This window comes from Lepisma saccharinum, chromosome 18 (assembly GCF_977018435.1).
Source record: "Lepisma saccharinum chromosome 18, izLepSacc3.1, whole genome shotgun sequence".
In the NCBI taxonomy this organism is placed as follows: domain Eukaryota; kingdom Metazoa; phylum Arthropoda; class Insecta; order Zygentoma; family Lepismatidae; genus Lepisma; species Lepisma saccharinum.
This window is the reverse complement of record NC_139246.1, coordinates 13,468,594-13,495,971: the sequence shown is the minus strand read 5'-3', so window position 1 is coordinate 13,495,971 and position 27,378 is coordinate 13,468,594. Positions and strand designations below refer to the sequence as shown.

General features: G+C 40.5%; 1 protein-coding gene across 2 annotated transcripts in view; it reads right to left on the bottom strand.

Moving 5' to 3' along the window:
• LOC146001857 (centromere protein V-like) overlaps positions 1–27,378 on the bottom strand; it is a 61,373-nt gene that overhangs the window by 14,981 nt on the left and 19,014 nt on the right. The window contains exons 1-2 of one of the 2 annotated variants that reach the window (XM_083139564.1): positions 24,396–24,436; positions 6,132–6,239 (exon numbers count right to left, since the gene is read on the bottom strand). In XM_083139564.1, the coding sequence (XP_082995690.1) occupies positions 6,132–6,229 (98 nt within the window). In that variant the 5' untranslated portion in view covers positions 6,230–6,239; positions 24,396–24,436. Of the gene's footprint in view, positions 1–6,131; positions 6,240–24,395; positions 24,437–27,378 lie in introns of those variants that run through there. The other variant, XM_083139563.1, reaches the window with a different exon arrangement.

The following is a 27,378-nucleotide window of genomic DNA, read 5'->3' as shown; positions in this document are numbered from 1 at the left end:
CCTCGCTTTTAGCCATCTTCAAATAAAGTAGCGTCCAGTATCCTTCTAGATAGGAGGTGAAACATGACTAGCGAAAGTAATGAAATCGAAGTGTGAATTATTTTGTTATGATCTCCCTCCCTTCTTCGCATGCATGTTTCATATCACGCTCGCTGACATTGAAATAAGCAAAAACAATTGCAAGACAGCACAGGTTATAACCCATCGTAACTAGGTCTGTTTTTTTAAAAAAATAATAATCGTCAGCCCATATGACAATGCTTTTGTGACGTGCACACCCTTTTTTTTTGTTGTTGTCCGTGATGAAATTTTTTATCATTGATAGACCGGGAACTTTCCACATTTACAAACAATATCATTTACAATAATACCTTTGCTAGAAAGCACAATACAATAAATATTCTTTTTTATATATATAAATATTTTAAGTTATGCAATAACTTTGGACAGCAGCTAATTATCAACTATAATTATATTCGCGTCCATGTCTCTAACTAGTCTTTATACACACAGCCAACTCACTCATGCAATATAATATCTGATGTAATATAATACAAACAGCTGTGGAAGGTTGTCGACTCTTCGCGAAACAGGACGTACACGTCAGAGTTGTGCAGAAGATAGGGTCGACCCCCTTGTCGATTTTGGTGATGTAGAGTACGTGTACGAAATTTGGAGGTCAAGGGTGGGCCAATTGTCAATTTCTTTTCGATAGGATCATCGTAGAGACATGCGCTAGCAAGTCCTGCACAGCCCGTTTACGTTTGTCGCGACTATCTTGAATTAACTAAGCGAGTCCAGATAGCGTTGGCATTATTCCGCCTTCAGTTTCTTCACAGTAACATCAATTCATATTAACAACTTACGAGAGAACATCATGCATCTCATTTACAACAGAGCAATTTAATATCCTCGTCTAGTACGCTGCACTTCTTTGACATTAGATGCAGTGCAGGTGTATCCCTGTGTCAGGCTGGTAAAAGAAAATAACGTTCAACCAAGTAGACGAATAGCGGTGTTCAAGTTCAGAAGATTCAACAAATGTCTGTCTGCTGCTTTAAACGTTCATTTGATTAGTTAACCACTCACCACGTGGTCATACACCACACCACATATTACACCTCTCCAAGACGTGGTGCAGACACCAAATACACTACATGACAGCAAATCAACAAAGTAGGTTGCACCGTGTAACCAACTAGACGCATGAGTGCAGTCAAAAAATGCAGCGAACTAGACGGAGCTATTGAATCAAAATAATCACGTGGCATTCTCTTTGAATCTGACTTCACCCACCCCTCTTTTTTTTTAATCCTTAATCGCAACAATAATTGACCGACTTTTTAAGTTTACTCTATGCACAGATAAGTTAATCGGAGGGCTGGGCGTACAGTTTAAAGTAGAATCGGAATCCAGTAGGTATCGAACCCAAAACCCTTTGATTAAAATGTGACGACTTATCGACAAGAAGAGATATTTTTTTTGGTGACGTAGAGTACGCGTAGAGAGGTCGGGTTTAGTGCGTCGGTCGAATCTCGGTGTCCTCTGTCCTCCCATACCAAAATAAACATAGGTCGTCATAGAACCAATTTTTTTCGTCAATCGAAAATTTTCCAAGTCCACAGCATTAAATTGCAAATATATCTCGAAATTTTTGATAAACAGAGGTGTCCCATAGGATTTTTTGAGAAAAAAAAACACGTGAAACTCTACAGAGGTATGTGGTTATCTAACCGCGGCCGTTAGAACCTTTACTTTTTTTTGGTTGGGTACCACGCACTCCTGGTAAGGTTATAGAAGCCAGGTATCCTAAAAAATAACAATTATTATTTGTTTGTTTGCGTTACAATACAGAAATAATAAGAAGCACGCACATGTGTGTGTGTGGCACATCGTTCCATACGGAGCATACTGTGTTGCCATCCACCCATCTCTCTTTTACGGCAGTACATATTTGTTGCCGGCTATCCTTGTTTAGTGTGTATAGGTTGGCAAAAATTGTTTTTTGCACTGTAAGGCAAGCCTCAAGCAAAGTTGCCAGCTCCTTGCTTTAGGTTAGGTTAGGCCGTGTCCAGATTGGCAAGCACTTCGTTCTGTTCTCTACTGTTGCTCTTGAGTGCCGTAGAAGTCGCGTCCAAATCGTCCGAATCTACATGTCCCCTTGTAGTACGGTTGTCACTTTTCCCGCCAGGTATCAGCCCAAACTTCACCAACCGCGCTCTGGGGCGCAGGCACATCTCACGGAAGCAGAAGGCAGACGCCAAACAAACATAACAATAATTTCCACCTAGTTAAAAATATAACACGCTATTTTATCATTTACAATTTTTCTACATTCAGTATTATTGATAAAATATTAAAATATAACTGAGTTTTACATCGTCTAATCAGTAAATATTGTCTGGACAAAATAAAAATTAGAATATAGCTGCCAAGCGCAGCGTCACAGCGAGTTCAAGCATGCATCTGTCGCACCTCTCTGCTCTTCCCTCAGACTCCACGTCTGCCGCAAATTCGGACAACAAAGGTTGGCTGGATCCCCCGATGGAACGGTGCTCTAGGTAACATCTGCTGCCGATTCGGACGCGGCCTTAGACCAAAAAAAAGCTGTAGGTAGGCTGTCGGTTGTTTAACTCTTCCCCCTCTCTCTCTCTCTCCTCTCTCTCTTTTGTAAAAAACTATGGCAAAAGTACCAGTAGGTTGGCAACCTTGCTTTATGCACTGTAAAGCAAGCCTCAAGCAAGGTTGCCAGCTCCTTGCTTTAGGCTAGGTTAGACAAGAAAAACCTTGGTGATTTTTTCGAGTAAAATGTTGGCAACACTGCAAGAAAATAGGGCTTATGCCTTACAAAAACAAACCATTAAGGCAAGTCCCACCGAGCTTTACTTTCGGTTTGTGAACTCTCTATTTGGGTCTACTTCAACCTAGGAGAGAAGATAATGCCCGAGAGCAAAACCGTACAGACGCTCTACGAGAAAAACAAGATAGACGATCTGTTGCAGTACAGCGTCCAAGATTCGATGCTTGTGAGAGACGTGTGTTTCTGAAAAACAGACTCGTGCAAACAATCGTCTCAACATACTGCCAGAGCGTGTTGCGCGCGGACCAGGTTCGAGGGCACAAATTCAATTTGTATTTCTCGTATTATTATTTCAGCAAAGCATTGCAGAACAAGCGATGTTCGTGTTTCCCACCTGGCACGGAAGTTGATGTTTATCGCAGCGTCACGAATCCCACACCTGCTGCACAGAAGCTGATCTTCACGTGTATTTCTCATAGGACACGTTTAATGTCACGTGCATACGTAAAATTATGGCCTTGCGTAAAAAAATCAAAAAATTTAAGAACAATAAAACTTTACCGCCGGGCAAATTGCTCGAAATAGACGCCAAATAGAACACAGCTAAATTAATAATAAATAGCATGTACAGGCAAATATACAAATTAAAAAACATCCCCGAAGAGATTCGCCCCCCACGTCAATCAATTTTACGTTCGAAGGCCGTACGGGAAAACTTTTACTTTTTTTGGTTGGGCACCACGCACCCTGGCGAGGTTATAGGGGCCAGGTATCCTAAAAAACAACAATTATTATTTTGTTTGTTTGTTTGCGTCACAATACATGCGCGCGCGTGTGCGTGTGTGTGTGTGTGTGTGCGTGTGGCACATCGTTCCCCCGAGAGAGGTTTACAAAGATCACGATATACGGAGTTGGAAAATTACGATAGGGCGCATTCGCTCATTACTGTTGCCAGCCATAAATCTCTCTCTCTTTTACGACAGTATATATTTGTTGCCGGCTCTCCTTGTTTAGTGTGTGTATGTTACGCCAGTATATAAATTGGCTAAGCCTCAAGCAAAGTTGCCAGCTCCTTGCTTTAGGCTAGGTTAGAGCAGAAAAAGCTGTAGGTAGGTAGGTTGTCGGTTGTTTAACTCTTCCCTCTCTCTCCTCTCTCTTTTGTAAAAAGCCATGGTAAAAGTGCCAGTAAGTTAGCAACCTCGCTTGAGGCTTGCCTTACAGTGCATAAAACAGTGTTGCCGGCTCCTTGTTTTAGGCCAGGTTAGACCAGAAAAAGCTGTAGGTAGGTGGGTTGTCGGTTGTTTAACTCTTCCCTCTCTCTTCTCTCTCTTTTGTAAAAAACTATGGTAAAAGTACCAGTAGGTTGGCAACCTCGCTTGAGGCTTGCCTTACAGTGCATAAAGCAAGGTTGCCAGCTCCTTGCTTTAGGCTGGGTTAGACCAAAAAAGCTGTAGGTAGGCCGTCGGTTGTTTAACTCTTCCCTCTCTCTCTCTCTTTTGTAAAAAGCTATGGTAAAAGTACCAGTAGGTTGGCAACCTGTAAGGCAAGCCTCAAGCAAGGTTGCCAGCTCCTTGCTTTATGCACTGTAAGACAAGCCTCAAGCAAAATTGCCAGCTCCTTGCTTTAGGTTAGGTTAGACCAAGAACCTTGGTGATTTTTTCGAGTAAGATGTTGGCAACACTGCGAGTCCCACTTTCGGTTGCAGAACTCTCAAGCAAAGTTGCCAACTCCTTGCTTTTTTAGGTTAGGTTAGACCAAAAACCTTGGTGATTTTTTTTCGAGTAAGATGTTGGCAACACTGCGAGCGCCACCGAGCCCCACTTCCGGTTTCTGAACTCTCAAGCAAAGTTGCCAACTCCTTGCTTTTTTAGGTTAGGTTAGACCAAAAACCTTGGTGATTTTTTCGAATAAGAAGTTGGTAACACTGCGAGCGCCACCGAGCGCCATTTTCGGGCGTTGAACCGGGCCACTAAGTCTACTACTTCGATATAATATAAGTTTAGCAAAGAATTTTCTAGTGCAAATATGATGTGATTGTGAATATGGTAAAATCAGGATGTGTAGAACAAAGGTGGGTCAATATTTTCAATTATTTAAGGAAAAAAAAGTAACTGATGTGACAAACTTTAGTAAGATCTTAGGCTTAGTTTTGAGCATCCCAGGCTCAAATGTCCACACTCAATGAGCAATAAATGCACACTGATCAAAGCAGCTTAGAACGATTAAGCCAGAAATAATGGTAACAATTAGTTGTGAGTATAGTTGGAAAGAGTTTTTGAAATTTGTACAAGAAGCTAAAAAAAAGTGGTTCAGTCTGCAGTAGCTCGACTAAATCTCCCTTAAATTCAATACCCAAAGCTGGAAATCTCCCTTAAATTCATGACTGAAAATTGGTCACCCTATGGTTAACGTTGCAGGATGTGCACTCTCTGCTAGGACATCAGGATGCATCCTGGGTAAAAAAAATACCCACAAACAAGATTGCGTGAAGTCAGAATTTTAATTGTTTTAAAACATGTAAATAGTAATACCTTCATTGATTTTTCAAACTTTATTAATTTTGAACATTTGCATTGAATCATACAATTGATAAAAGTGAAAAGAACACGTTGAAATACCAAACTGAAATTGGGTGAAATTTACCCAGGCAGTTTTTCTATGGCCCTGCAAGCAAAACCAATGAACTAACTAATAGCCGAAGGGTTGGAAGGGTTCACTGGAAAGGTACCAAGAAGGGTGGCATCAATCTCTCATCGGAAGTGATCAAAAAATATATTTCAAAATCGGCTGCATAATTTTTACCCATATGTGCATCCTTATGGGTTAACTGAAGATGTACATAAAGTAGAAATGTGCATACATATAGGCATACACTCAAAAAAGTGGAAATATGAAGTAAGAGAAAAAAATAGTTATGGATAGGAAAATGGAACCTATTATAATCTGGGCTCGAAGCATGGAGTGTATGCAGGAGATGGCGTTGTTCAGTTAGCGAAATTTCCGCAAAGCATCTCATTGTCACCATGGAGCATCCCCCAAACTAGACCCAAGACTCGACCAAACATCTTCCCCCCCTGCTCCCATCTACTATTTTCCATGTAAAGTGCTGCTTAATGATGAGTCCGGTGTGTTGAATTGATTGAATTATGGATTTGGTTTATTACTTCGCTTTTCTTCCACACACCACAAAGATGAGGGTGAGTATGCTGAAATTTATGAAGAAATACTCACAAAGAACATCTACGCCCAGGCCAAATTCAGTGCACCTGTACCAATTAGGCATAAAAATTTTTAAGCAATACAAATTTAAAATATTGCACAAGTCTCTCACCTGCAGTCAATGACTTGAAGTGTAGCAGGAGCAATGACTTGGAATTTCACCACCCCACAATGGCAGCTACCTGTATGCCTTACAAGTTCTGTACTCATTTTGTATCACCTGAAAAAAACAAAAGAGAAACATCTGATATTACATAGGCAATGTGTTGTAAATTAATACTTAAATTGCAAAATTGATTATATTTATCTCTGTTGAATATTGTCACAACAACAGTTTTCAAAAATAAGGTATAACACACTAGGGAAGACCTTGCATAATGCAGGGAAAATGTATGCACATGGATGAAGACTAGTTTAAATACTGAACACTAATGTAAGGAAAGAACTGACGTGGAAACTATTTAAATTTATTAATGTTTGACAAGAAGTAAACGTAAAAACAATATCGCCTAAGAAATTATTAGCAGGGATTTTTCTATTTATATAGCTTCGGTCCTGTCCAGTTTTACTCTTTTTAACCATTAAAATTGATGTTATAAAACCTGGTACTTGATTATCACATTCGATTTGATTGAATTGTTGTCTTAAGTCCACTTTATGCACAGAAAGGCTAATCGGGACTGGACCTATAGTTTAAAGTGAGATCGAACCACATTGTCTCCACCAGGTATCGAACCCGGGAGCTCTTGATTACAAGGCGACGACGTTTCCACTACGCCATCGGGTAGGCCAACACCACGTAAGTTAACTGCAAGCTAAATCGAATGTCGATTTAACTTGCAGTTAACTTACGTGCTATCTGGAATTGGATTTGAATATATTCTACCTTTAAAAGAATATATCGAATTTATTCAATTTTTACAGTATTCTAGTAGTAGGTTTGATAAGTGGAAATATATTCTAAGAGAGAGTAGGTGCCAAAATTTGGGGAGAGCAAGGGCAGTTGACTTTTTCCAGGTAGACAAGGTCAATGGGAATGGGGCTCATTTTAACGCAAGTTTGCATTTAACTCTGTTTTTGCCCGAGTTCATCAATGTTTCTGTTCGAAAATGTTCATTTTATCAAAATTTCGCCACTCTGCATACGCCAATGTTCCAAAACACCTCTCTCGCGATATAGGACAGAAAAACTTCGTCCAACTAATGTTCCATGAAACAGTAAAGGCTACAACCTACGGCTTGTGACGTAGCTCATACGGCTGAAAAGATTGAGGAGGCCTTCGTACATCAAGGTCTTGGTGTGAACGTTACAGACATGCTTGAAGCGCCCACCTGACTTTTTTTTCAATTATTGTGAAAGGAAAGGCACGACAGCCATGCCCACGGGAAAAGCATTTCATGAAATTATCGGAATTGAAACCTTGTTTCAAATGTTCCCGTTGGGGAGTTGAGAAGAAAACATAGTATTTTATTTTTCTTAGTTATATCGGAAAGTTGTTTACCGTTTGCCTCAATGTAATTATTTTGACCGATGACAATGCAAACAATATTTTCTCTCAATATCGTTTCACACATCTAGAGAAATTTTTTAGGGAAGGTGAGGTCAGTGGCGGACCCACCTTAGAAAGGGGAGTCGGAAGCTACGAAAAACATCCATCCACCCATCTACTCTCATTAAATATCGCGTGCGTGTTTGTGAGTGGGAGAGAGGGGTACAGGATAGAAAATGATGTTTTTTGAGGATTCGTAGCGTCAAAACGAAGCTTCAGTCAAGAAACTAGACTGTACTTAAAGAAAGTTGCTATACTCTATCCCAGGATTCTGTGGAGCAAGGCCGCACATGAAGGGAAGGGAGCGTGTGGGCGGAGCGAAGCAGTACACGCTGTTGCAAAGGCTGGTAAAGTTGAAGTCCTGATTCGAATGCCACTTTACTTCAAAGGAAGTTCCGAAAGATCGTTTCCCCTCTGACAACCACATGTCAAGTCATCGTTGAGCCCAGTGTATCCTCCCCTCAAACCTTTCCCACCAATAGCGTCCGTTTTAGGAACTGACAGTACTTGTCAAGTCCACGTGGAGTAAATGCGATGTTGCCAATTCAGTCTCTAGAGCAGTGGCGAAGCGTGACATTTTTACGTAGTCATCGGAAGATTTGCCAAACGTCAGGGTCGATCTTTCAACGGAGGGGGAGGGGTCACAATATTTCTATGTGATAAACGCCAAGGTCATTGTCAATTCATACCCAAGACAGGCACGTTAGAAATATGTTTCGGGGGAGGGGGGGTCTGAAACAAGTGTCTCAGGAATAATAATAATAATGTTTATATAATAATAATTATAAATCAAATTAATACTAATTACAATATATAAATTAATATATTATTATTACACAATTAGGTAAAAAGACTGTATATGAATAGAGATATAACAGCGCATATTCATTACGTAGCTTACCTGTAGTTAAGATCGGAATAATTTAAATAAAAACAAGTGCTCTGGCAATGAAATTAATATCAAATAGATGAATAATTGAATATTTATCGAATAAAAATGATGTTACATGCAGTTGGAGAAAAGTAAGTTTCTGATTAAAATTTTATGCAAATTATTTTGAGTAATAGTGTACATAAATCATCTCTGTAATGTCATTGAAAGCCGTATGATCCCAATATAATCCTTGCCTTGTAAAAAGTTCAGAGGAAATTAATAACCATCGATTATGCAACAAATGCTAATATTTTCATTACTTAATTTTAGTACTTGGTGAGTCTTACGGGTGGTCCGGACCCATGGACCCCCCAGTGGCAGCGGGGGGGGGGCGGCAATTACCCCCTTATTTTTCGCCACTTTCGCAAAGGGAAATATACTGTCTTTGCCCCCCCCCGGGTTTTGAAACCCAATCGCCCCCACTGACCCCCCTTAAATACGTCCTTCCTGTCCTTGAAAGCCGTATGATCCTAATATTGTCTTCCAATAAGTTGAGGAAATTATAACAAATGCTAAACGAGTATGGTATATTTTCATTATTAAATTTTCGTACTTAATAAGTCTTTCGGGTGTGTGTTGGGGGGTGGGGTCCGGACCACCTAAATACGTCCTTCGTGTCCTTCAAACAGTATGATCCCAATATAATCCTTGTCTTACAATAAGTTCAGAGGAAATTACACAACAAATGCTAAGCGAGTATATTTCATTATTTAATTTTCGTACTTATTAAGTCTTTTGGGTAGGGAGGGGGTCCGGACCCCGTAAATACGTCCTTCGTGACCTTCAGAGCCCTATGATTCCAATATAATCCTTGTCTTCCAATAGGTTCAGAGGAAATTATACAACAACGGCTAAACGAATATATTTTTCATTATTTAATTTTAGTACTTGATAAATCTTTCGGGGGGGTCCGGACCCTCTGTACCCCCCCTAAATACGTCCTTGACCACAGACCTTACGACTACAAAAGACACATAATTCCATCCCACACGACGAGAATTATTAAATATGATGGAAACTAAAATGCAAACACCTAAATTGTCGCGTTTCAAGGTAAGGAGAATCAGCTTTTTAGGCCATTTTTCGTTTTCTTTCATACCGAACGCGACTGGAGCGCGACGACGCTTACTTCACCTTGAAGCTATGGGCCACGCGAATCGCTTGGACCTCAGCGTCGAGGTGAGGTAAGCGTCACCGAGCTCTGCTTCATTTACTGTCAACGTGCCATGCGTCTGGGACTTGTTTAAGCTCCCCGGCAGGTGATGGCAAGCGTAGTGGTGAGTGTCCCGTTTTTTCACACCCGACGCGACTGGAGCGCGGTGACGTTTACCTCACCTCGAAGCTGAGGTCCACGCGAACCATGGTTCGCCGCCAATTGTTTTGATAATGGAAAGCAGATTTCATATCGTTCAATGTGTGCTCTTCCTCTTAACAAGTGAACATAGCAGACATTCGAGACTTCGAGTGGTGTGCCCAGGATTTTCGAAGGGGAAGGGGTTACGTGCAGTTTTTAGTAGTCATTCCTGAATTCCTCATTTTGCCATCTTTCCTGCCTTTTCTTTCTTCCTCTTTTTTTTAAAAAGAGAATATTGAGCCTAAGCAGGGATTATGACCCTCACCAACCCCTCCTTGAGCACGCCACTGGACACTCGGAAGAATCTTGATAACTCCAGACAAACCCTGCCGTGGCTGTAAACATGGGGATGGGGCTGAAAAAAGGGCCTGTTAAGACCCAGACCTTCAAGAGTGGGGGAAAGTACAGGTCGTTGGTTGGACCTTGTAGGTGTCTGCCTGTTCGGAAGCGTTCGGTTGTTTTCGGTACCGGCAGAGGCCGAGCTGTTTCATGCTTTCGCTTGGCTTATTTCGCACGAATATGCGAGTATTCTGACTTATTTCTTTTACTTCTTCTCCAAAATATATAAAATATAATATTTTTATTATTTTGCTTGGTCATCGCCGCATCTCCCGAGGTTTCATAGCGTGAGGTTGCGGTTATATTTGCTAGGTTGTGTTATTGTGTTGTGCTACTTTTTATACAAAGTGGAGACCTTGGGAGTGTAATGTCATCGCAGTTCGGGTTGGATTTCAAAACACTGCAGGTAAAGGTTACAACAGTGCTTCTTAGAAAAACAGATGCTGGCTCGAAACCAGATACTCGTCAGATTAGCTTCCTCTTAGAGCTATATCAAATACACGTTTTTAGCTTTTTGAGAAGAGCAAGCCTTTTCCACTGTTTCTGAGGTAGTTTTTAAATTATTCTTATCTTTTTTTAAATGTGTTGTGTTTTTAATTTTGCATTTTTAATCTTTCCAAGAGTTTTTTCCCACCCCCTTTTTAATTTTGAGTCAAGGGTTTCAGATAAGGGATTTTCCCCGGATACACTGAAGCGTGCATAATGGTCATGCGTGCCAACGCACCCAAAAATTTAAATCAATCAATCGATCAATTGCATGAGGATCGTCCTCCACATAAATGAAATTCAAGAAATGTTTATTCCTGGAAACAGCTTTCGGAATATCTTTCATGAAACTTGATGTTCAATCGCTTCTCCATGGCGAATAGCTATACCGCGTTTGTTACAACCTGTCAGCTTTCCCGCGCTAGCGATCGCTCAACAGTTTCTGTGCCAATGAGAAACGAGGAAAAAGTCGTCTGCTGAGCAGCGAGGAGCGAATGGAAGGAAGAATAGAGGGGCTTACGCAATCGTTGTTGTCACGTTGAGGTCTTGTTTTGTTTGTGTGTGCAAGAAGCTTGGTTTGTAAGCGTGGTGCTGATTAGTGTGATGTTTCATTTGTGCAATCCCGCGTATCTTATGCGCAGCCTGGCTTCAGCTTTACCCAACGCGGGATTCACTCGGTCTACAGCGGCAACGCCGCGTGATGTCTGCTAGAAATGTCAACGACCGGCAAGCGCGGGAAACGGGACAGGATCTACCAAACGCGGTATACGTGACGACATCCTCACGACGTGGATGCATTCCCATCGCAAGTTCGTGAGATGTTGCCACGATTGTCCATTATTGACCACACTGCGCCATGAACACGTTACTTCACAGAGAGAATGCATATGTGGGTCAACATAAAACCAGTCTCATTACTTAATTGTCAGACTTTTCAAGTAACCACCTCCTGTTTCTTCCGACATTACTACAATACCCCACTGCACTGTTATTTAGAAATCAGAGGACGAGAGATTTATCACTGCGCGAACGCGACCGACGAAGCTCCCTGCCTAGCTCACAAGTCTCCTTTCCACCCCTCTTATAGCGCTCCAGTACCGCTACTGGTCGAGTGCACCATTCTGCCATTTCGCTAATCGTTTTTAGGAAAATGACATCAACAACGCGGTGTGTAATATATTTCTAAAGCATTTTTCGATTCTTTAAAAGATTTCTTCAAATTCGTGTAGACACCTGACACTTTCTGCATTCAACTTTTTCTTTTTCGATCTCGTGTCATTGATACTTTGTGGATTGTATTTCGTTCGACGATGCTAACAAGAAAAATATATGCCATATGTAGCAAGAACTAGTTCATTTCATGCTGTAACATGACACGAAATGAGATGGTAACAAGATACGATTCCTCAGCTGTGCATCAATAAAAATATATTTTTCCCTGGGGCTAAAAGCAGGAAAGGTTTCTATCAAACTGGAACCGACTGGCAGTAACCCGAGCGACGTACCGACCCCATAGCCTATACACCTTGTCATATACGATGGCCGATGAACCCTATGCGCGGTGAACAGCGGAGAGTCACGTGACCCCGACAGCCAATGCGCGACCACTGTACTGAAGCTCCTTCTAGCGAAGGCGTAGTCGCAAGGAATTGTAGCAACGCCATTGGCCTGTCTCCAACAGTGTTTCTCCACCTGCACAGTCATCATATGTGGCGAGCTGTATATTTCTATTGCAACGTAAGACGTTTTTCAAACATGAAGATTTCCCTTATCCAGTAATCTCAAAGACGTTTACATCAGTATGTCCAAAATCTTCATACTGATAGAATACTGGAGTATAACAATATACGTAGTCAGCGCTATAATATTCGATATGTTTCTCCTACTCCCACATAAATGTAGCTTTAATGAACCCCTCCCCACACCCAAACACGTAATTCCTACAAAATTGAAAATTTTTACTTTTATTTTTATGGCAATTACCATACAGCGGTATGATGTCATTTCAATAAAAACGTTTTTTTAAAAATATTTTTTACCACTAAAACTTATATGTGAAGTACTATTACTTTTGTGACTTACTGGGTGCGGTGGTATAACACATATGCTTAATGGGACGGAGAGCAGGTACATTTCGAGACATCCCCTACTGGAACTAAGAGAATTGTTTATCTGCCACCCCGTTTTGTCGGTACGAAGTGTCATAGTGTGTACAGTGGGATCCATGAGTATTACCTTGCAAATTGTCCATCACCATGTTCGTGCACTTTATTAAAGAAAACTCAAAGCAAGCTGTTGACAACTTCTGCACCAGCATACATAAAAATTCATCGCTTAAAAATGCATAGAATGTAAGAGAAAAATTAATGAAACTAGTGATGGACAACTTGCATGGCAATACTCTGAAGATAGGCAACGCGCGGTAGTAACAAAACACGACCTCTCTCAGAAGATGATTTATGGAGCGATTTATTCAAGTAATCCCCAAATCATCAGGAGGACTTAGTTTCAGATCCCAAACCGAACTTTCGAGGAACAGAGATTACATTGAAAGAGCACCGCTTAGAATTTTGCAACAACTAGAATTAGCTTGGGTTAAGCAGTGTTACCAGAAATGAAATAAACAGGGTGGCGACAGATCTGGAAAACCGGGAAAAGTCAGGGAATTTGAGGTGTCAAAAAAAGTTAGGGAAATGTCAGAGAGAGAAATTTCCGGAGGGGCAGAAAATGTGTTAAGCCTCTAAACATTACGTGGAAAGTGCATTGTATTATCATTTTTTCTTGTCCGTATGGGAGCAGAAAGGGGAGAGAACTGTCGACAGATTGGGGGGGGGGGGGCGGGTGGCGCCGTCCAATAGTTGTCGGACGTCGTAGTAAGGCATTTTGTTGAACAAACCGAGGGAACATGGAAACAAATAGGCTCCATTGATACATACGATTTTTGTCGAATATCGCCACCCGACAAAGTATCTCACTAAAACATGCGACAGAAATTGCATGCATGGCACTCGTATGGAATTGATTTTTGTTGGATGTCTTCGGACTGCAACATCCAACAAACATCGCATGAATAAACAAGAAGACCTTTAGACCGCAATATGCTGCTGGAATTTTATTACTCTTCTGGCTCACTTCACCTTATTGATTGTAGCAGTGCTTACGAAGGTTTTCCTTCATCATCCTGACGCATTACTGGTTTCGCACAAGTTAACATACGTTTACAATGACATTGCATTATTCTTAGATATCAAGAAGAATCCAACAAATCGGGTTTATATATAATACTATCACGAAAAAGTGAGACATAAACCTGCATTGGTGAACGTTATAAAAATTGGCAAGTGCATGCTCCCAACATCAAATTTACTGCAACACTAGTATTGCAATGAAATTAACGCCTCTCTCTGTCCTGTCTGTTTAAACTCGTGAGAGGTGGTCATTAATAGGGCTAGGATGTTGATGCAAATGCATCTTTCTTTTGGTAAGGCAGAAACATTACATAAGTAGATAGAAATGTGTTTTACACGTAAATGCCTTTGTTATGGCATGTTTTTGATCCTTTTTAGAGTAAAGGCCATTTTTTAAATAGTTTGTCATTTTTTCGGCCTTTTAAAAGTCATTTTATGCATTTTTCTACATTTTGGTACATGCAAATGTAACCCTTTGACGGAGAGATGTTCCCGACTCTCGTCTCATTGCCTTGAGCGCAGTTCTGAAGAAACATAGAAATTCTGTGCAGTATTGTTAGCACAAGCTGTTGTGCAACAATTCAGCTCAATGTGATTTCCCCCTCTATCAGTAAATATATTGTCGCCAGACGGATTATTGTTAAAAATCAAGGGATACAAAGTTTCGTGCTATGTATCGGACATGTTGTCAGGGAAGCAATTTGCACTCTATGGAATTGAAAGTGACTTAACAGTAAATGCTATTGTTCATTTCAAGTGGAATTTTTTCCGTGTACAAGGCTCTCTTGTCCGAAAACCGACAACCATTCACTTTTGAAAATATGCATATGATTTTCGTTGTGCACTGCAAGTCGGTACTTAAAGTGTAAAAGATGACAAAAAGTAAACTTTCTTACTTGTACTACCACCATACGCAATGAGCATGTGATAGATACTGTAACGTTGATTTGTAATTTGAATTTCTCTTAGTAGTTTATAAATTTGTTTTACAAATCTTTCAGAATTTTTAGACCATTTTTCTAAGTTTATAGGGCATTTTCTTACATGTATTAATTAGGTCATAAATGCATTTTTTGGCAATTTTAAGGTCATCAAAATTCTAGCCCTAGTCATTAATCTCTCACTGAGTGAAGTTAATGTCCAATGTTATGAAATAAAATACTAATAATAAATACGTAAATATTTTAATGTATTTACTCGAGTCATTCAATCATAAAAGCAAATAACTTTCTTCAAGAATTGACTTTTCTCTGCCAGCCCTGCTAAATGTTTACGTTCCATCTCCTGATATATACGAGGGGTGGCCAGAAAATAATTTCCAATTAGTAGGGACATTAATTTTTCGCAAACGCAAAATCCGTGAAAAATGGCAATTGCTGCCAAGTTGTGTTTATGAATGTGCAGTGATGTCTGGACACATTTTTCACCCTTTCGAAATATCGAACTAATGCGAATTTGGCATAAAATGAGAATTGTTGGCGATTTTTTTTTAAAAAAAAAAATCTCCTAAAACAAGGAAAAATTCCATGAAATCCAACATTCTTGTATTTTCTAGGCCATGTTTGTGTACATAGAACGTGCGAGTTTTCCAACATTTTATTCAAGAGTAAACTATAATGCTTGTTATACATGGAATAATTCCGACAGCCACATTAAATCATGCAGGGTGCCACGTTTTATTTGACACGAGCCAGCTTAGCTCAGGGTAGAGACAAAAGATACTTAGGGCTATTAGGATTGAGTAATAACGTTTGTACTTGAAAGAAAACACAAGGTTTGCCCACTACGGAAGGTCTAAACCGAAAATATATTCTGGAAAAACATCTATACAATTTATATGCTGAAAAGTATTCTTTTTATTAATAAGTTTATCCTTCCTTCTATGTTGTAATGATTCTATGTATTATGCGACTGCTTCTCACATTCCACAGGCTTCTACTTTAGGATTTTTACGATTCTGAAAGGCTTCTTCTTTCAATCAATCATTGGAAACATATTCTTCCATTGTGAAAGGCTTCTTCTTCTTTCAATCAATATTTGGAAACTTCTTCTATTGTGTTGAAAGGCTTCTTCTTCTTTCAATCAATCATTGGAAACTTCTTCTTAATTTCTATTTACAATCAATCATTGAAATCTTCTTTCTATTTACAATCAATCATTGGAAAATTTCTGTTATGGGCATATAACTTGCAATCATGTCATCTTTATACTATCTCCTAAAGATGAGTCTCTTCCCTTTCTTTTCTTTTTGGGTCTTAATCATCGCTTCCTTTACTATTGTCATAAATGCTCTGTGCTGACGTCGATTCTTCTATAGCTACAAGCTTAAACTCCTTCTCTCTCCTTGATATGTCATATTGGAGACCTAGCGGATCTCTGCTAATAACGGGAGGTTGAATCGTCTCTCCGCCTTCTTGTCGTCGACGTTCCAAGATGAATTCACGTACTCTTTTGCCAGCTCTCTTCCCTCCTTTCTTTGGCATAACGACCTAGTCAAAGAACTATACTCGAAAAGGAAAATTTTAGAGGCGTCTAATCCTTAGAACTAGCGCCGCCTCCTAGGACAAACCAAAGGGAATATACCACGGATCGCTAACATGAAGCGCTCACACTGGCCCAGTGCTACTAACAGAAAGCGCAGCCGGAAAGTGCTTCGGGGACAGACAACTTTCTCCTTGCCAGAGGTAAGTAAAACGATTCTGATTCTCAAATCAGAAAAGCATAAATTTTCATAATCGTTTCCTCGGTTATCAACTTTCCTCAATTTCATTCATGTTAATATTTACTTTATCTTAATAGTTTATCATTTACAATCTGTCTATTCTTTAAGATACATAATTTTGTATTATTCATTCATTTGTTTCCTAATTATTATTATATATACAATCATCTTTCTTCTCTTCTTATCTCTACAATCTGTTTCTGCCTTCGTCCTGCAGCGCGCTGACATCTATTGTCGCTCCCGCGAACTACTGCCGTTCTGGCACGTAACAAGGGCCGCCGTTAGGGAACGCGAGGCCCTGTGGGAACTATATCCGCGAGGCCTTTGTGTTATGTAATGTTAAAATATCGATAACAACCGTTTCTCGTAAAATTTTTCTCTAGCGCCAACCTGGTTATTATAATAATAATAACCCATAGCGCGACAGCCCTTGAGAGCCTTGGCTTACCTACCGACTGCTGGTCTCCCTCCCACACTGTTCCTCCGTCACCTGTTATAGCGTGGAGATCTTAGACCAGTATTGGGGTGACGGGTGGTCAGCCCGTCGGGAGTTCCGACATTTCCGACACCGTCATTTGCGACACTAAGGCAAAAACTGTTTTTTCCCCGTCATAAGCGACACTGCTTGGATTTTCCCCTACGATTTCTAATTTGTTTACCAGAATTAGCGACATTTGCGTACGTGCAGCAGCAATAGCGTCTCTGAAGAAATTATTTCCCGAGGCTCAGATCAGTGGTTGTAATTATCACTTTAACCAATGTTTGTGGCGAAAGATGCAGGAGTTGGGACTGACAAACGATTACAAAACAGATCCAGACGTGCGGCTATGTATAAGAATGTGTTCAGCTCTGGCTTACCTTTCTGTGGCTGACGTCGATGATGGATGGCTGTGTGTGATGGAAGATGCGCCAAATCACGACATAGAGAAAACTTTTGGATTCTCTCGTTGAACAGTGGATGAGCAACTCTGTTTTCGACATTTCCATGTGGAACTGCTGCCAACAGCGGCACAGGACTAACAATGCAGTCGAGGGATGGAACCATACAGTTAATGTATTGACGGAAAAGTCAAGTCCTAACGTGTACCAATTAGTGAAGACTTTAAGATTAGAAGCTGTGTACAACGACTACTTATGTAAGAGGAGGGCTTTGAACCTTAAAGGGAAACGTAGGCGACGTCAGTACATTACATTAGATGAGAGAATACAAAGAACGTTTGCCGACTATGAAATGCATACAGATCTTAAGCGCTATTTGAGGAGAACGGGGAACGTTCAGAAGTTAGAATGAAAATAGTAAGATGTTGGTTCAACTACAAGAGAAACGACGCATTCTACATTTCTACATTGACAAGGGATTGCATTCTGCTCCTATACTGACAAGGGATCTAAACAATCCGTCATTGACAAAGGATAAATACATCCAGCTTTTAAACACCCAGCTTCCATGATGCCAGTATGAAGGAAAACTAATAAAGGTTTTTAAAAACCACGCAAGTTTCCATGATGCTGCCAGTCCTAAGCCTGGATAAAGTGTGACGGGAAGTTATTTACACTTTGTGTCGCAGATGACGGTGTCGCAACTGTCATGGAATATATTTTCCATACAGTGTCGCATATGACAGCAGAAATGCTAGTGTCGCATACGACGGTGTCGCAAAAGTCGTGGATTCAGCCCGTCGAACCCCCAGCCGTTGTAGGTCTTCTCGACCGGGTTACCGCTCACTCATTCGGAGCTCCCCAATTTCCTCACGATGGTGGGTTGCCACCGGCCCTATACGTAGGCCGAATAAATTCCGACCAGAGCCAGATTCGAACCTACGCCGTCCCGCAGCGAACGATCTCAAGACGAGTGAACGCCTTAACCCGCTCGGCTACGGAGGAGGACAACCTGGTTATCAGAATGGTGTAATTATTACCTATTGTTAAGCACGAGCGCGCGTTCGCAGTATCGCCGTTTAGCACTAATAAAATTTAAGATTTGGCAACCAGCTTTTCTTAATGACTGATGTTTGAGACCTTGTTTTAGCGATAGAAGCCCTAGAAAAAAAAATGTTATACTGTGTGTTCGCAGCCACGTATTGTAAATTTACCCTTTTTGTTGATATGTATTTTTTCTGCCAGAAAACGCACTAAGTACGGAAAGGGGATCATGACAGCAAGAGCCGGCCCCAGGGGTGTGGCAACTCGGGCGCTCACCCGAGGCCCCGCGCTCCAAGGGACACCGCGCTTGATAAGAATAATAGCTTGTGTGAGTTTTTTTTTATGAGTTTATAGGATGCTGGTGTTTCCAATTAAGTAACTAATCTGATAGAGCCTGCATTCGTATGTTATTTTGACATACTCAAATATATCCAAAATTACTGAAATCATAAACAAAATAGCTACTACATAAAGATAGTGTTCCAAATGTTTGTATCAGAAATACTTAACATATATTGTTTGTTTACTTATAGAATTAAATATGATATGAAAATATTATTTTATGGAAACAATGTAAATTCACTAGTGTCAAAATTCAATGAAGAGTAAAGAAAACAATTATGTTATTGGATATGAATAAATATTGCTACTTTTTTTTAGTTAAAGTAACAATATGATATTGAACTTCCTATTTTGCATTTAAATATGTACTAGGGGTACATGAGATTGATTGAGTTATCGATTTGTTGTTTTAAGTTCACTTTATGCCCAAATAGGCTAATCGGAACTGGACCTACAGTTTAAAGTGGTGGGATCATAATCACTGTGCCATTTGCCTCTACCTGGTATCAAACCCGGGACTCCTTGATTATAAGGCAACGGCGTACATCAGAATGAAAACTAAATGAACATGTAATAGTGTTTTTAAATTATGAATTTGTAGGACACCTATACTTCAGACTAAGGAACAAATATTGAAAAAAAATATATATATATAATTCCCGCAAATATTTTATGCCCCATACATACAGTATTCGTTTGAAGATCTCACGCTAGTCCTGCTTTTCCTGTGAAATCAATAGTTATGTTTTTCTGCAGTCTAAATTCACAATCGGTCCATTTTTTAAGGCATTGAATTTGACTTTCTTATATTTCATGGTTTTGTAGTCGATAGCTTAAATGCCTTCAATCATCGCAGCCTTAATTTGCCAGCACCCTTCTTCCCAAACAGCTTACCAAAAGAAAACAGAAAATCTTATCTTTCCTCTTCGAGTACACCAACCACCTTCTGTCGACCGTTTCCCCATTTTGCATAACAAGCTTATAATGTCCAGGCGAAAAGTGTAAATTATCACCATTAATTGGGTAATCATGATTTATGATGCAAATAGGGTCCTTATGAATGATTGAATCAAATCCGGAACTGTTTAAAACTGACGTCCACTCACCTGGATCTAAAAGCAGAGGCGATCTGTCACCTGGCTCAGAAGATGACATGAAGCATACCCCTCCTCGGGTACAAGTAGTTTGGCATCTGCTTCACAGATGAGCTACATTTAAGGTCACCGCCTCCACTGGTACATACGAGTTGGACTATATCGCGAACACACAGGCAAATTATTGATTGCCGGCCCCTGTGGCGGAGTGGTTAGCACATCGCGCTATGCCGCTAGGGGTCGCGGGTTCGAATCCTGACCTGGACATGGATGTTTGTGAGTGTTTATTCATCAATTTAATCATATCATCACTCATCCCATCCGCTTCACCAAGGCCGTGTCCTGATGGCAAGCGCTCCGTCCCGTCATCTCCCGTTGCTATCGTGTGCAGTCGAAGTCGTCCGAGTCTACATGTCCCCTTGCAGTACGGTTGTCACTTTTCTCACCAGGTGTCAGCCCGAACGTCACTCACCGCGCTCTGGGGCGCAGGCGCACAGTGCAGAAGCAGACGCCAACCACACATTACAATGATTTCCACCTATTTACTGCTCATATAAAAAATGTGGCATATGATTTCTTCTTATACAATTTTTCTGCATTCAGTGTTATCGATAAAATATCCAAGAATCACTGCGTTTTACATTGTCTATTCAGTAAAAGTTGTCTCCGCAAAACGGAAGTTGTAATATGGCTGCCAAGCGCAGGGTCACAGCGAGTTGAAGCCGCGCCAATTCGGACAACGGAGGTTGGCCGAATCCCCGGATGGAACGGTGCTCTATAGGCGACATCTGCTGCCGATTCGGACGCGGCCAAGAAAGAACATAGTGATCGGTTAGTTCGTATGAACTTTCCAGCCTGATCATCACCAGTGCATAGTTAGAGATGGGTTAGTTCGTTGAACTCTCGAGCCTAAATATTGCCTATTTTTGTGGGAGCAGGAAAAGGTTTATTATCCATTTTGCCTTAACTCATCTCACCCAACAGGTCGCCAGGTGCCGTGGCTTGCCGCGAGTTGATAGCTTCCTGGAGATGAGGCCTTGCTCGAAAAAGGTTTATTATCCATTCGGACGCGAGCCGCGCTTGGGTTTGAACGCAATGTAAGTTTCGCTCCCTATGACGCTGTTGAAGCAGTCACGCAGCGGACGCTGATTGGGTCTTTTGGCTTGAGCGCCGTGCGAGGGGAGGTTGCATCTTTACGAAAGCTGTGAACGCAGCGATCGGTGTGCGAGCAGATGTAGTGTTGCAAACCCATTTCATTAGAGATCGTATGACAGAGTCGAGCCAACCCATACATCATTGCAAATTGAGGGATTTTTTTATTTTAAAGGGAAATTTCGATTGTATAGTGTCCCTCCGATTGTGTCCCGTGCATGATAGGGGAAGAAAAGGGGGAAGGTGAGGAGGGCAACTGATAGCGAGACGGATGTTTTAAACATGCCTTATATTGCCTTTGCTTAGTGCATCTTGGACGAGCGTACATCAATCAGCCAGCTGTTTTGCATTGTGTGTGGCTGTTAACGAGTTGCAAAATTGTTTAGCGCTGTCGAAAGCTCGTACCTGTTTCAGTGCAAACTGTTTGATTTCATGATGAATAGGGAAACTGTACATAGTGAAAGCAGAGATTTAATATTTAACGTTGTTGAATATTTGGAGGGAAGTTAGCTACAAAGTCTGTAGCAACTGCAGCAATATATAGATACGGCGGAAGGGAAGGAAAAATTCTGAAGTACGAAGCAGGGCAGTGTGAACTGAGTGAGTACTGTAATTTTATTTAAGATTGGTTATTCTCTTGATTTCGCTTGATTTGCTTTCGTTCGATCAGTCTGTCATTAGAAATAAACAACAGCTAGATAGATTACAATTGATTTCCTCCATGTGGTAGTGGGATCGGCTTCTTTGGTGTACGCCAATGTTATTATCCTCCTTGTTCATTAATATCGGTGGAGTGGAGGAAAGGCAGGGTCTTGCGTCTGTTATTATTTGAGAGGTTAGGTTACAAGGGGTTGAATTCGCGACCAAGTAAACTAAACTAAAAGGAAATAATTCATAGTGGAGACCATTTGCTTTGATTGACTTGGCTCAATGTAAAATATTCCTTAATCAGAGAAAAGTGGCAATGTCTCGCGAGATTTCGAATCAATTTAAGTTACTTGGTTTTCTCAAATCCAGAGAGTATATTTACGTACAAACACTAATGGGTTCAACTAAATTAACTGCATAATTGTTTTCCCCACTTTATGCTGGACGGGTTTTAATTTTAATCAGATGCAGTGCCGGAGGGGGAGGTGGGTCATGACTCACCCATAATTTCACTGATCCACTTACCTGCAAAGCTGGTAAAATCTCATGGTAAAAATAAACTCTATGAGTACACTACTAGATAATGATGATTATGATGTGTAGGGAAGGGATTTTAAGGTGCAGCACCTTTCAAAAATATAGCTGCTTTCACACCGATCGTTTAACATGTATTTTAAACATGGATTCAAGTAAAATGAACACACTTTGTTGCACGTTTTCATGAGATTAGCACATTTATAAATTCCTGCTAGTTTTGTTTATTAATCTCCAAAAATGTAGTATAGGCAGAGATTAGAAAATATCAGCACCGACCCCCATGGCGGAGTGGTTACACATGCGCTACGACACCAAGGGTGCCGGTTCTTTGCGAGTGTTTCTCCATCAATTTCTACATATCACTTATATCCTCATCGTCGCGATTAGCCAAACGTGGAAGAAGAACGACGCTAAATAACAAAAATCAAATCAGAAAATATAAGCAGGATTTGCAAACTCCTTCTTGAAACCCTGCTCTATTTCGCTCAAACGTAATTCTAGTTGTCGAAAGTACCTGGCTGCTATAAAATTTCTGCGAATTTAAAATGGCCGTATTTCTGAATTGGAAAAAAATGTTATTTTTATAGCAACCAAAAATATCTACTAGCCGGCTGGTAGATATTAATCCGATCCCATCATGCAAAAAATGATAGCAGAGAAAGGTAGACCACACCAGCGTCATGTTAAGAAGGTCCCACTTTACGAAAATCATATTAGCATGTAACTCAGCTAACAAATGCCATTACATTAATGTACCCAGTCATCCTTTGACACAGCTGTCTCGGGCTGGCAGCACCAATTTTATGCAAGTTATTAGCCCCATCTAGTTCGCTGCACATTTTGACACTCTGTGTAGTGCAGGTGTACCCCAGTGTGAGGCTGCTGCAAGGAAATGACGTTCAACCAAGCAGACGGTTAGCGGTGTTCAAGTTCAGAAGATTCAACAAATGCCTGTCTGCTGCTTTAAACGGTCATTTGATAAATTAGCACTCACCACTTGACCATACGCCACACCACCCCAGAAGGAAGTGCGAACGTTGCAGACACCAAACGAACAAGTAGACAAGTCGGTGATGCACTGTGTAATGAACTGGACGGAGTCGAAAAGTGCAGCGAACTAGATGGAGCTATTGTGTTGGGGAGCGAGCAGATTAGATGTCGTTATTATTTTCAGGTAAGTAAGAAATTTGTGTTTGTACAGTATTTTAGTATTACCATGCAAATTGTCCATCACCATGTTCGTGTACTTTATTTGACCCAATAAGAGCTTCAATAATTAAAAGAAAACTCAAAACAAGCTGTTGACAAGCTTCTGCACCAGCATACAGAAAAATCCATCGCTTAAAAACACACAGGATGTAAGAGAAAAATTAATGAAAATAGTCATGGACAATTTGCACGGTAATACTCATGGATCCCACTCTACATCCTTGAAATTGACGAATGTTCATATTATACATATTTTGAAAGCTCATTTAATTATCTATTTGATCATGTAGTTACATTGTAAAAATGTTTCTTGTGTCAAAGCAACGATACCAATTTTCGTTTAAAAACGTGGTCCAGAAGCAAGTTTATTTAACTTCGCTTTTCTGGCACTTTTGGCTAATGAGCGAAGATGAGAATGAGTGATGATATGCTGAAATTGATGAATAAACATTCGCAAAGAACAGCCATGCCCAGGCCGGGATTTGAACCCGGGACCCCCTGGCGTCGTAATGGCTGTACTAACCACTCCACCACGGTGGTCGGCTGTTCGTTGTCACTATACAAAATGCGTCAACAATCAAAAGTTTGAGACCAACAATTTTCTAAGCAACTTCTAAGCATCTTTGGGGCCCCTGTTTCCAAGGTGGCCCATATTTAACGGTTCTGTATTTTTTTTGTTTGTATTGTTTTAAGTTACAATGAATGTTACAAAATATCAATTTGGTACACGTTGTTAATTACTTACAGAAGCTATTTAATTTCAGAAATTTATCTCTCATTAGAGATTTGTAAATTGTCCTAGAAGCTTAACTAGGGTCACCTTTGGTTCACCTATCTTATAACGAGAAAACGTGATCAAATCAAGACCTACGTACACAGCACCACGTTTATGTACTTACCCTGAAAGCAGCAAGTCTCGAAGTCAAATAGACGAAGAGAGCCACGAAGATAAACTTTGTACCATTCGTGTAACCTCCAAGTTTGCAGATTAGATAGGATTAGATAACTTGTTAAAGGTTAATACTTGCGGCACAAGATTTTATCTTATCGTGTTCTTCGAAACAATCTCATTGCATTATCATTACGTAACGTTGCACAACATACTGGCACTAACGGCAAGGGTTGCGATACCAAGAGAAATGCATTCTTTAAACTCAAACGTTCTCTTCAGAATGGGGGTGTCGTGACCCCCCTCCGAAAGACTTACCAAGCCAAAAATTAAATAAGAAAAATACTTGTTTACTGTTGTATACCCAGTAATATGGAGTTCATTTATTTCCATTGAATTTGCATAGAGGTAAGGATAAGATTGTAATAGCATTTTTTTTCTTGCTTGATTGGTTAATTTCGCTTTTCTCCCACTTTTAGTTAATCGCGAAGATGAGGATGAGGATGAGTGATGATGATATGAAACTGATGAAGGGATATGTTACGTTTAGGCCGTTCGCCGGCGTAAACTGCTTGGCTGCAAGAGGATGTGTGTATGAAGAATGGAATAAATTACTCTCATTGCTCTTTACCAATATTTAATAGAATCGCACAAGTGAGAGGGGGGGGGAGATCACGCACGAGCCAGCAAGATATCTAAACACTGACAATAATAAACCCAAAGTGTCACCACTGTACCTGATTTCCTTCGAGGTTCCTCGGTTGAGTCACGACGTGGCGCTCTATCGGTCCATTGAAGTTGTCCTCAGTGGGTTCGCCCAAACCTTTTAAATGGACCGACTTAACACTGTCACTCGCAACACACTTCGCGCTTCGCTCCCTCGACCAAGACTCCCTCGGCGACCTCTCGTCACCCGGGGACTGCTGGCGTTTTTGATTACACAGCATTTTATTTCCGGCTCGTGACATGCCACCTCCCCCTGAAAAGAAATGGGATTGGCCAGGGGACAATCACATTTCTTTATTGACAAAAAATATTAAGATATAATTAAATATGTACAAAGACCAGTCCCTGAATAAATGATTACACCCCGTATATAACATGATTCGTCGTAGGGCAGTAGGCAAGTAGCCTATGTAGTGCACTGTAGAACGTAACAAATAATAATACACTAATTGAAGTGTAACACTTTTCTGTCATGTATTCCGAAGCGGATGGAACCAAAATGGGCAATTAAGGTAGTCTCAGCGGCATCTCATCGCACGACGTACATGTACGTGACACTGTGAAAACACTTGAATAAATATATCACTGGTAACACTGAACCGAAGATAAGTTAGTAGGTCTCAAATGTTGAAAAGAATACACAAATAAGTTGATTGTACACAAAATATGTTCGCAAGAAAAGTTCAGGAACAATATTAATTCGATGCGAAATCTGCTTGCCACTTATGGATGACTTCTGGATGTACTCTGGAGAAAAGACTTCACCTTATATCTATGAGAAGGTACATTAGTGATGACACAGCAAATGATGATTACTATCAGTGTTTAGTTTGTCATAAAATAAAATTTTGAGCGTGAACAGGAGCAAATGGCTCGTGACAGATACTCAAAAAGAATACCCATGCCAGGATTCGAACCCGGTTCCCCTGCTGGCGTCGAAGGCGCTGTGCTAACCACTCGACCATGGTGGTCGGCACACTATGAGACAGAGAGAGAAGGGGTATTTTCTCTGGAACGACTATCCTCCATCCACTGCAAGAACGAAGTTAATGCAAACAAAAACCACGTGACTTTTGACAAATAGTCCCTTTCCTGTGTGTTCATTCTGGTGTCATTTTGCCCATGAATATATTGGCTTAACTGTACAGCTCATAATGTAAAGTCCCTCAGCTTCAATCTAGCAGCTACGTTGAGTGTTATGGCTTTATCCACACACACTATATTCTCACGCGCAGGATTCCTGCGCAGCTGCCATTCGAACAGCCAATAGGATTTCTCAGAAGCCATGTGCATTTGCTTACATTGATTTTCTTCTTACAGAAGACGGAGAATAGGTGTACAATGAGAAAAATAGGTTGACAGACGAGCTTTTAAACAAAGGAACACGCCCTCAGTCCACCGCTTTCCTTCTCTTGTTTAAATGACTTGCAAATCCTCAATTCGCCAACGCAGCTACACATCTGGTCAGGCTGCTCAGACTTTAATTTAAAACGGAGGAATGGAAAACAGTGTTGCGTAAGCAGTACAGTACCCAATTACATACCAATTGTTACACCCACGGTTTGTGTCCGTATACGCCCATAATGCATTTGATTCTCAAGGCAAAGTGTTGCATAACTCCAAAAAAAATGTATGTATTATTTATTGGTGAAGTAGTTTGCGCGTATGTGTGGGCATGAAGAGGGGGGTCGAACAGGTCCGTCGACCCTCCTGAAAATCGTCATCGCTCATGTCATTATTTTTATTGTTAATAAGAAAATTAAACCAGTTACTATTCGAGCAGAATAATAAAAGTAAAAAACTGCATTAGCTCGAAAATATTGAATAAAAAAAAATACAGGAACCAAGTTGTATTTCCATATTCTAACATTTAATCCAAAATTCCAATAAATATAGTTAGGTCTCACAACATGAATCTTGTGAGTAAAATTTCCAGCTAACTTTTACAGCTTTTTCTTGAATGAGGTATGAAAAACCTAATAACGAAGTACAATGACTGCGAAATACAGTATACTAACTGCATGAAAAGAAAATGAAATAACATTTGTGCTGGATATTAACTTATCTAAAGCCGCCTTACAGGCATGAGAAAGAATAAATGACAGAAACAGTAATAAAATGGGAGAAAGAAGGAACTGCAGAGCACTTAAACAGAAGATAGAAGAAGAGAAAGAAAATAGGCGAACAGAGAAAAAGAGGAAGAAAAAGGCAAGAAAGACAGAAAAATATGAAGGGAAAGAAATGCAGAAAAGTAAAACAAAGGTGAG